Source organism: Strix uralensis, chromosome Z (genome assembly GCF_047716275.1).
Source record: "Strix uralensis isolate ZFMK-TIS-50842 chromosome Z, bStrUra1, whole genome shotgun sequence".
In the NCBI taxonomy this organism is placed as follows: Eukaryota; Metazoa; Chordata; class Aves; order Strigiformes; family Strigidae; genus Strix; species Strix uralensis.
In genome coordinates, this window is record NC_134012.1 from 76,112,278 (window position 1) to 76,124,298 (window position 12,021).

Consider the following 12,021-nt stretch of genomic DNA (forward strand, 5'->3'; position numbering starts at 1 on the left):
GAAGTCAATGTCATCTCCACTTTGCTTTGGCTTCTTACACGCTTAGCCTGTCCTGTCTTTTGCAGTGCAGACAACAGCTCTTTCTTAAGAGCTACAGACTTAAGAGGAAAATGTTTTCTCATTCAAACATTACAGTTCTGAAGCCATACCTGAAGGTTTGGAAGACAAAGGAGATGGGGGGAATCTGGCTGAGTTTGCGGAGGAGAGTCTAGGCCTACGCCTTCGGAAAAAGCTTCGTATCAGGCCACACTTTAGGGACTCCACAAGTGTTGTTTTCCCAGCACCAGAGTGTCCAAACAACTTCAGTTTGATCCGGGGCTGTGGATTTTGCATGTGTCGCAGCTGCTGGATAAAAAGCCCCCGGTATGTATCCTAAAATTCAACATAAAGAAGAAATCAGAGCTTGTGGCAGGGAACTTCTGCCTCCCAACAAACTCAAAACACAGCATTTAGGTAACGCTTTCTTGCCAGGTTGGTGTTCATCTGCATCAGTTCCTCTATTTGCTTCATAGTGCAAGTGATCAGTTAATGGCAGAAGGGCAGGACAGATAGACAAGGCACAGCTGACTGCTTGCTCTCAAGAGTCACCTTGAGGCTCCCATGAAAATCACACATGACTTGAGGTTCAACATCAGTGAATGGGAGCATTTTGACATCTGATGGAGAGGACAAAGGAAGAAAAACTATTCTCTTTCAGTACCCATTCTCCTCACCTGTCAGTCTCAGTAGGATAACCAATATCCATGATCTTATATAATAGACATGCAGCATTGAAGAATTTTGCAGTGACAGCTATCAACTGAGCAATCCAAAAACTCAATGTGAACTTCCCCTCTTTACATTAACTTTTTCTGTACTTCTCATATCTGGGAGAATTCTCTTCCCTCTCCGAGAATTCTCCTCTTCCCTCTCCCTCCTCCCCTCACCCAGTTCTGTTTATTTCCACTTCAGTTCTTTTCACAGTAAATACTGCTTTTCCCAGACCACTCTTACCTCTCCTCTCCTCACACTTATTATTCTTTACCTTAAAAGACCCTCTTACATACTATTCACCTTCCATTTTTTTACCCCTCTACTGCAAGTGTACATCCTCCAGACTGGTTTCCCTTTTTAATCCCAAGCCACAATATATCTGGTTCCCTACTCAGTTCTCCTCTCACAGTTTACCCTCTGTGTGCATTCATTGTCTCTTCCACAGCTGCAATCTCATCCTCCTACACAGGCCTTCCTCAAATCCAATCACATCTCCTACAGAAGACCTTTCCACTTTGAGCTTCCCCATTACTCCTCTGTATCTTGTCTTGTAGTATGTGAGGATACTACTTCTGTTCCTGCCAAAGACAGAGTTGGGAATGAACAAATCAAATCTGTCTTTTATTTTTGCCCAGCAAGAGGCAATCAGACATGGATGTTCTATTTCCCACACAAGCAGAGCTTGAAAAATCAATTCAACGAGGGGATGCAGTGCAGGACAGCAAACTAATCAAGTGTCTCTCACCACATAAAGACCTGTTTCAAGAAAACACAGAGACAGCCGAAAGGTGGAAGGGCAAAGGAACTAGCTTCATCTTTCCTTCCTTCATTCCCCCATTTGGAGCTGAGAGAAAGGCTCTGTTGTTCTGCATTTGCACTGTTTTAATGTGTGGGATGAGTCATTAAACAAGCACCTACAGCCCCCCCCAAATTATAAGCATGCAGCAATTAAGATGAGAAATTTGACAGAAATAGGAGTGCATATAATTTAGTTCCTTCCTCGCTAAAAGGCATTTATTAAATAAGTTAGTCACAATGCAAATACTGCACCCCCTCATGGCTAATACTGAATCCTCTCCAAGAGCCACTATGGCATTCTATAGGTTCTCCATGTGTGTGCTCTTAGGGACAAAACCCTCCACAAGCACTGAAAATAAAGCAAGTGTCACGTATGATCTGTACTAGATAGTATTGACCTTTTTGAGTAGTACTAGAATATTTTCATTGTTTTCATGTAATTTATTAATTTCAATTGATCATATTCTCTGATCAAGTATATAATTATCATACATTTTCCCCATATATATAGGCGGGCCTTCAATAACTAAGTATACGCTGCTATCAAGAAGATAGAGCTACTAACATCTGTTTCAGAAGAGAGTTATCTGACCTTCTCTCTTTTGTTCTAGGTCAACTTGTATTAGTTCTATATTTACATCATGACTAAATCACAAATTTATCCACCGGCATGCAGACACAGGCAAGGGTTTGGTATGGGGATATAACCATGCAGAATGGATCCTGTTATGACAAAAGCTTACAAAAGCTATTACTGCAAAGGAAACCTGAATTTTGGCACTTTCTGACCTCTTCACTGATATATTTTATAATCCTAGCAAGTATAGACTTACTGGCAGGACTAAAGGACATGATTCTACTTTCACCTTGGCAATGCCTGGTACACACCATCTTCTGTTGCTACTCTGAAATGGTCATTTATTTCAGTTTTCCACAGATCCATCAGCGTAATTAAAACAGGATTGTTTTAATTTGTCTGGGTCTTGCCTGTAATCGCCAGGCAAGTGGTCCCTGAATCTTCACAGCATGAGTGATGCTGCCTATCCAGAATAATCAATGTGGATCAGATGTGTCAGACTTACTGCCTTACAACAAGCCCAGATCAACTTTGTGTTTAGTTGTCTGGGATTCTGAAATTGCAGAAAATTGCAGAATTAAAAGAAGACATTGAGAACATACGCAGCTATTCCAAACCCCTGATACTTCATAACCCTAATCTAGCTAAACTGGTAACAGTGGGGAAATAAGTCCTCTTGTTGGATGTGCTAATCCTTAATAGCTTATTTTCCAGTTTCTTCTGAACACCTTAGATGCGTTGCTAGGCACTGTCAGAGACAGGGTAAGACAGATCAGCGGTGCAGACTAGCGTAGCCATTTTTTTTAACATGTACATACTAGCTTTAACTGGGAGCATACTTTCAAATTAAAAATATGAAAAAAAAGAAAAAAAAAAGAGACACCATTCCAGTAAGGATTTTTGCAACAGGTTTTCAGAATGGCTTTGATGAATATCTTATCATATGATTTCCCATGGTAAGACTTTTCTTGGTATCTTATAAACATGAGAACCTCAGTTAAAATTCATGCATTCCTGACCTTTTTAAGTCTTGCAAGCAGACTGGCTACATGTTCATGCTGCTCTGCTCTGGCGAGATCTTCTGCTGTTTTCCCATCCTGTTAAAACAAAAATTATTAGCAGCAGTTCCTTCCTTTTGCTCACAATAAAAAAAAAAAAAAACCATATCACATGCAACATAGCTCAGCTGCTCAAGGCAGTAACAGAACTGCTGTCAGATGCAAATGAAATAGGGAGAAGAAAGAAAAAAAACAACAACCAGGAACAACTACTAACACCAGAATCCCTGTATCTTTAAATTGTCAAAAAAATATGGTACTATGCAGAACAATGGCATTTCTTTCACAAATTGGTATCTGGATGCCACTGTAGCAAGATACTTTGAATTCCACATCTGAGAGTGATGCCAATACTCCCCATCTGAATTCCTCTTCTCACAAATTAGAGGATGATAGCCATTTCTAGATATTACAGACCTAGAAGTTTAAACAGTTCACAAAGAGGGGACACATGAGCATATTTTTACTCACATGAATAGCAGGTGAATTTTATTAATGGATAAAGAATGACAGTGGCATATCAATCACTGGAGGTTTCCAGAAAGCAAGAACATTGTAAGGGATGTGGTTTAAATTGAATCAACAAATTTGAAAGGAGAAGCAAAGCTGCCTCCAGCATTCTGGTCTTGCCATTTAACTACCCATGTTTCACAGGTCAGCAGTTTAGTATTAAAAAAGCTGAAATAAAAATTGCTCACTACTTTCACTCTTACAACTACATTAATGTTATTGTATTGTTTTAAATTTTGGTAACAGGTAACTAACTAATCCATCAGCACTTTCTCTCTCAGGTAAGAGCTTTCAATTATTAAGAAGTAGTACTGGAAAACTAAGATCTCCTTCCTGAGTTTCTATCTTTGGTTTTAGTAGTTTTTAATGTAAAACCTGCATTGTCTTTAGTTCCTGAGCTTACTGTAATTATTATCCCTACATATGAAATAAGTATCTTTGACAACTGAGTGCCCACCTACAACAACCATTTTCACGTTTCCATAAAAGTTATTACATAGTCCAGAACTTCAGATAATTCAGACAGAACAGGAACAGAACGTAACAAGAAACAGCCAAAATTGTAGTTGATGGTGTGAACTGACTAAATCTGAAGCAGTATCTTACCCTTAAATTCCTTCCATAGTTGACATTTAACCGCAACTTTAGTAAAGAAACATCTGAATGTATTTTTAAAAATTCATTTTCCTTAGAGAAATGTATCAAAGGGAGGAACGTCTATGCTGACCCTACCCTCAAAATCCCAGTTAATCCTGCGTCCCTGCTTTAGGAGAGGAAAAGTGATATAGTGGCAGGGTAGCTAGTCTGCCATCAGAACTGCTTCAGTACTTCTAGTGCTTCACAAGTTTCCAGTCTTGGGCACATCCAGGGGAATCCAAAACCTTCAAATAAAGGGGAAACCTTGATCCCCTTCCTGAGAATCCCTGTGGTAACAGGATGTGGCCTTCACCAACCTGAAATGCGAATTCTATCTGGATCCCCAAACCTTTGGCCTTCTCTTAAGTCCAAAGCTGGACTGCTACAGCCTGACCCTGCATTCTTGCAGAGCACAGTATGTTCCTGTTGCAACTTAAGATTGGGGATGGCCTGGCAAACTCCAGCACCAAGCACATATGCAGTGACAGATTCCTGCACGGGCATTGTCCCTTTGAATCAAGAGCAGGTCCCACACTTCTCGATGGGTATGCCACAACTGCCCTGGCATTGCTTGGGTAACTTGACACCCTTGCCTGCTGTCTCTCATTACTCCATGGGGGTTTGTTTTGACTTCAGGCCTTGCTTTGGCTAAACAGCTATACTCTGACATATAGTTTATTTAGCTCAGTCACAGCTATTTGGGCACAAAAACAAAGGAAATAACCACCTGGTGAGTACTTAGCAAGGATTGCGGATCGCAGTGGCTCGGCGAGAGCCTGATCAGTGAGCATGGTTATAATGGGATGGAGGTGACTGCTCTCAAAACTGGAAAAATGGCAACAGAAATGGTTCAAATTGCTAAAAGTCTGAGCAGATGTGTACACAGAGCAAGCCTACCTGTTAACAGTCTGATACAGCTGCCTGATCTTGGTTCAGACTGCTGTGAAGGAAAAAGACCAGAAAAGAAGTCCCATCAAGGGCTTTTGCGCTACCGTTTGCTCAGGCATTGCTCTTAGGCTGAGGCTTTTGCCCTTGGCCCTCACCTAAGTAACACTGCAGTTATATGCCTCTGTATCCCACTGACCCAGCTTGTAACTTCCAGGTTTCCCCTTGAATCTATCTCTTCACTATGGACTTGCCAAGCAATCACTGAACCCTTGGTTGACCATGGTCAACGAGCCCAATTCCTAACCTTGACTTAACCTCAGACCTGCCTCATTGTCCGGCAACCTGGACTCTTTGCTAAAGCTGGTTGCCATCACTGGACCTGCGCTGCTTGCCTTGCTTGCGTACTGTGGGACTGGGCCCTTGCTGGTGAGGACACTGTCCCTACTTGCCTTGTTCTTTACTCTTGGCTCCCAGCTCACCTTCACTTATGGAGCAACACCTTAACAAGAGCGTTGCCTGAGAAGCACCCTTTTTGAAGTCCATGTTCTTCAGATCACACAGTAAACAAGACAGGCACAAAGGCCTGTAGAATAGGTGAACGGTACCCCAGATCATTGGCAAGAAGCACCAAGCATAGCAGAAAGAACTCTAGGTCCAATTTACCCCAGTAAAGCCTTTTGAGATGTTTACACTGACAGATGCTAGCAGTTCAGTTCACGTGTCTGTTGAAAATCCAGACTCGGATCTGGAAGCTCAATTTATTAACAGGTGGAAAAAGCATTTGCTTCTGTGAAAAAGAAATTAACAGAACAAAGTTCCCTTTTTTTGCCAAAATTGTGAACAAAATGAGGCATTCTCTGAATGTCCACTGCAGGATGAACTGTAGAGCACAACAGAATTAGAAAACACAAGCAAAATAGCAAACAGCTTTCAGTAAGTTATTTTCCTATTCATGTTTTATTGAACATTACAGGGTATTTATATACTGGAATAGAAATGCATAAGGAAAGCTGGCATCTGAGAAGGGCTTGGTTACAGAATGCATGAAAGCATATTTCACACCTGGTGCTATATATTTCATCACAATTGCTGACTGGCTCCTCTGTGCAAACCAGACATCTATGCCTGCCAGAGCTGGTCCTGAGTTTAACTGGCCATTTGCAAGCATCACCATACAAAATTTTTAAGTTATCTGACAATTTTAAACTTTGTGCAATTTTAGAAACTTCTGTGAGAAGCCAAGAACATGGTGCCAGCTAGTGTGTGAGCACAATTGAATTTTTTTGGCCAATATTCAACCATTGGAAATACTGTATACTCCAGGAGCATAAGGTTTCCTAAGGTCACTTAACATTCATGCCATCAAATTAAAAATCACACTAGTCCTAAAATGGGCTTTAGCCTGGAGGAGGCAGGGAAGTCATACTACAACCTAGTTACTTAGCAGTGCTAAAAAAGTTAACTCCTCAGAAGTGGCATTCTGAGAGAAGAAAAAGATAATTAATTCTACTGCACTGGCTTGGAAACAGCTGTTAATAAGACTTTTCAGAACAGAACATCCACCTAGCAAATTAATGCAAACTCAAATGCTATTAAAATCACCACACATATTTCCTCCCTTCCTGTTATCCTTTGCCCTTCTCTCTGCCACAACACTGCTGGAATAATGGATAGTTATATGCATATTCAGTCTGCTTCTCCTGCCAGATTTAGTATCAGCATGATTTCACTGTTATCACCTCCAAACTGATCAAAACTAAAGAGATAAAAAGTACGTTTATCTTGGAAGGACAGGGTCTACCCAGACAATTATACCAACACAGCCATCATGACATAAATGAAGTGATACAGCTCAAGAATTCCCCCATCACCTTCTTGTTATCTTATCTCTGCATTCTGCAGTAGTGAAAATAAAATGAAAAAAGGACAAAAACAAGTGACAAAGGAAAATCTGTAAACCACCCCACAAAATCCAGTGCATCACATGCCATTATTATGGATTAATAGGGGACATGCCCATCTACAATCTAGTATTTTAGATGTTAAACTTGTTTAAACAACAATTCCAAGCTCATTTGCATTCTCCTGCCACATAAGACACACAGTCAGAGGAAAAAGCCACAGTGCTAAATGTGCAGGAAAACAACGAAAACAATTGTATTTTCTACTGAATGGGTAAAGCAAATGAAACAGAAGTTTAATCCCTTTTCCCTCCATTCAGCTGTCTCAGGTATACTTTGTTAGGAGAATAACTTTGAGAAACATGGACTCAAAATCTAATCACAACATGATTTCAGCATACAGAACAATAGTTATTTCTGAGCAGAATGCATTGTTTAGGGTGAATGGCAATGTAAACTGATCCAATGGATCTGAAAATAAATCACGGTTAGGTTGTTCAAAACACGGTAATGGTTATGTATGATGCCTATAATGTATCATGGGCGTATGAGGTGTGCATGATGAAGGACACTTCATTCCTGCTGTGGCTATGTCAGCTAGGAGGATGTTTCTCACCTTAGCGAGAATGAAAAATACCTTCAGTGGTGCTAACTGGAAGCAGTGGTGCTGACTGATCTGACATAAATGATTTGTTTTACAAGGATACTTGCACGCTAGTTCATTCATCAATGCACCCACACATCTCCCACCATGAAAATAAAACTTTTTAATCCCCCGAAAGCAAGAAAAACATTCAAGACAAATACATTTGTACTGTAACTGTATGTGATGTGAAATGATGTACATCTTAATGACAGTGGTCCACTGTGCTTACAGAAAACACAATGCTAACAAGTAATTCTTAGGTAAAGAAGTTCTTAGGTGTAAATGACATGGTAGCTATACTGTACCTTAATCAGTTTCAAAATCAGTTATAAGTATGGAACAAGTTGATAAAAAAGAATGCTTTTCAAGCTGTGGACATACAACAGCCTAACTTTTTTTTTTTTTTCTAGTTTCAAAATGTAATTATATTAGACCATTGTACTTTTATCATCCCCCTCCAAGAGATGAATTTGTTTCCTACTATCCAACACAGAAGCAAGAAGCATAACAGTACCTCTCAATACTTACAGAGGTTAAAGCTTCTACACTGGCACCAGTAAGACACAGGAACCGGACAACATCAAGAATGCCATTGTTTGCTGCCAGATGTAAAGGTGTTCTCCCATACTAACACAGGGAAAAAAGTGTCATTATGTCAGTCAAAGAACTTCACTCCAAATTTTATGACTAATAATTAAACATATTGTACAATTGTAAATACTGAAACACAGCAAAGGTCTTGCAAAAACTAAGAAAAAGTACTTTTGACTACAGCTTAAGCATAACTGCTTAAAGCTCAATTAAAAACAAAGGCTAGACTGACTACTTTAAAAACAGGAAACAATTTTATACCTAATCCACAACTCTCCACAACTGTGGAGGAATGATTTAGAGTTTTTTGGTTATATTTGAGAATGTCTTTCTAATTCCTGATAAATTTAATCTCATTTTGCTTAATTAAATATTATCCTGTTAAGCAACACTAAGTCCTTAACCTTTAAAGCTCTGGATTCTATTTCAATCCAAGTGTTACTGAGGATTATGTATCTGCAGTCTCCTACTTCAACACAAAGGAATAAAAGGGATGAATGCAAGAAGTCAGCCTGAAGGAATCTGTGCTTTCAGTGACAGAGGGAAAGTACTGTAAGCATTGCTTCCCCAGTTTTTGCTTTTTCCTGTGAATCTCTCCACTGGCAACAGGTCCTCATGACATCCACTTCTGGGCTTTCATGTTCAGAACTACTGTTGCACCTTATCACTACCATGTCTTTTCTGCTTGTAACTCCTTTTACTATTAACTTCATGTATTTTCATGCTTTCAAATACTGTTCTTCCCTGTCTCAACCCTACACTCAGAAACAATCTCACAAAATTACTTCCCAAAAAGTATTTGAAACCAAAGCTAACTTTCTGACAAATGGAAACAGAAAAGATACACAGCTCCTCAAAACCCTACACCTCAACTCAAATAGAACCATGGCTTGTATCAGAAAGAGTGTGTCCAGCAGGACTAGGGAAGTGATTTTCCCCCTGTACTCGGCACTGGTGAGGCCGCACCTTGCATACTGTGTTCAGTTTTGGGCCCCTCACTACAAGAAAGACATTGAGGTGCTGGAGTGCATCCAAAGAAGAGCCATGAAGCTGGTGAAGGGTCTAGAGCACAAGTCCTGTGAGGAGTGGCTGAGGGAACTGGGGTTTTTTAGCCTGGAGAAAAGGAGGCTGAGGTGAGACCTCATTGCTCTCTACAACTACCTGAAAGGAGGTTGTAGCGAGGTGGGTGTTGGTCTCTTCTCCCAGGTAACAAGCAACAGGACAAGAAGAAATGGCCTCAAGTTGTGCTGGGAGAGGATTAGACTGGATATTAGGAAGGTTCCTTCACTGTAAGGGTTGTCAAGCATTGGAACAGGCTGCCCAGGGAAATGGTAAAGTCACCATCCCTGGAGGTGTAGATGTGGTAGATGTGTAGATGTGGCACTTAGAGACATGGTTTAGTGGTGGACTTGACAGTGTTAGGTTTACAGCCGGACTCAATCTTTGACTCTGTGATTCTAAATAAATGTGTATGATGTTCTACTGCAGTCTGTGGAAGAAACAAATGCTACCTTCCATCAGTATTAGGTATATGTGGGACAATGCCAGATGTGAGGACCAAGGATAAATGGTTATGTTAATGTACTCCCATTACAGGGCTGCCGAAGAGGACCAGTAGAAATAGATTTTCTATTTGATAAGACCCAAACTCACCCTTTCAAATAACAATCACTCTAAAATTCACTCTAGCATACATGACTCTAGGAAAGTAACAGGACACAAACCGTAACAACAGCTTCTGTAGCCCTGATCCCGCCCCCACTGAACACTTGAAGACTGATTATTTTTTCCACAGCATGCTTAGTCAGGCCACTGATCCCAGCTCAGCATTCTTCACTATGAAAGGAGGTGCTAATCCAGCCTTGTGCTACATTAACTCACCTTCCCCAAAATGTGTTCTCAGCTGTGGATCTGGATTTAATTGTCTAGTCAATCAGGCTTAAACTCAGAGGCAAGACCAGGGAGCTCATTATTTTAAGTTTTTTCACTTGGCAGCTGATGATTTTAATTACAGAAACCAGAAGTGATTGCACTGGACAACCCCCAAGCCAAAAGCCCCACAATTTTCTTTAGCTGGCTAATACAGAAAGGGTCAGTGCTTTGGTAATAAATGTGAGCGTTAACTAGCAAAATGTTATTCCAGAACATGTACTTTTCCAGAAAAATAAAGAAGCTACGACACCTGCATCAAACAAATTGCAGATAGCAACATAAAGATTCCTATGAGTAACTTTTAAACTTTATAGCATATATAAAATTTAAATAGGGCAGAGAAAGACATGCATAGCTAAATATCAAGCCCTTAAAGCCCCGCAGCCTGTCTGTAGAGTCCAATGGTTCTAACCTATTCAAACTAACCAACGGGAAGTTTCCTGAAAACAGCTTACTTTTCTCTTAAAAGATCTCTAGGAACAAAGCCAGAATGTTAAACCTGTAAAGCATTGCATTGAGTTATCCCATACACAGCAGCACTAGCACAACAGAATAAGCAAACAAGGCACTAGTATCTCAAAGTTTAGGGAAAGGCTATTAGACGTTCTTTTTGGAAGGTGCTTACAACAATTATGGACAGTTCACATTTTTAACTGTGAGTAATCCAGCCATATGCACTGGAATCAACATTTTCAGGGTTATAAAGTTCACCAAGTGTTTCTACAATTGTTTGTGAAACAACGAGCAATAAAAAAGCTCCCAAAAAGCACCTTACTCAGACTGCTGACTTCATTTAACATTTCAATTCTGAGACTTCCTGACCTTGCCAGTGACAACTCGTTTAATATATAAATTAATGCTGTTCTGTTCTAAGATAAATGTTTGATTAGTATTTATTTTAATAAATCAACTCAATGCAGAAAAACATAAAAAAACAGCCAATATGACACTCATTTTTCTAACCAGGAATAGAATCTACAGTTAAATCCCTTGTTAGATGACAGTGCATGTAGTTTGGAAGAATTCAAAGCATGTACTAGTCTTCTATTCTGTATATAAATTACTATTATTAAATCACATCAAGGCCAGCAGCAATGCATTTCATCTGCTCTTCAGGGCCTAGATATAATCTGCACAAAGCAAAGCTATACAGCTAGGAAAGGTTGGCATATACTTCAACTTTAGAGTTGAGTGGAAAAATACACTGTGGTAATTCACCTGGGCTCTGTCTTCATGGGTCTTTAATCATCTATTCAACAGAAACAAACAGGTAAATTTGCAAGGTGAGTCATTTAATGCTTTGCATTTGGCCACTTTAAGAGATAAAAAACTAAAAGGAAAAATATTTTCCGTATCAGAGAACTGGAAAAGGTCATCTAATGCAATGGGTGAGCTATTAAAAAAGGTAGTTCATTATCCATATTCCATTTACCTTATTAGTGACATCCATACTACAGCTTGCTTCACAGAGTGCCATCACAATAGGAACATTCCCATCTTTGCAGGCCACGTGCAAGGGAGTGTTGCCATGTCTGTCTTGGAAATCTACAAAACATCCTTGGCTGATGAGAGTTTTAACTACGTCTATTTGACATCTTCTCACAGCAAGATGTAGGGCTATATGACCATCCTGAAATCACAAGTGAGGTCGTAACTGAGATTTAATAATGCTAAAAATCAAAGCATTTTGCAGAGTCACAATAATTTCATGTAACTGGGGGCATCTCCTTG

General features: G+C 39.9%; 1 protein-coding gene across 4 annotated transcripts in view; it reads right to left on the reverse strand.

Moving 5' to 3' along the window:
- DAPK1 (death associated protein kinase 1) overlaps positions 1–12,021 on the reverse strand; it is a 102,340-nt gene that overhangs the window by 13,234 nt on the left and 77,085 nt on the right. For all 4 annotated transcript variants that reach the window (XM_074856088.1, XM_074856086.1, XM_074856087.1 and 1 more), the window contains 4 exons: positions 11,723–11,920; positions 8,296–8,394; positions 3,148–3,225; positions 150–372 (listed from right to left, as the gene is read on the reverse strand). In XM_074856088.1, the coding sequence (XP_074712189.1) occupies positions 150–372; positions 3,148–3,225; positions 8,296–8,394; positions 11,723–11,920 (598 nt within the window). The remainder of the gene's footprint in view (positions 1–149; positions 373–3,147; positions 3,226–8,295; positions 8,395–11,722; positions 11,921–12,021) is intronic.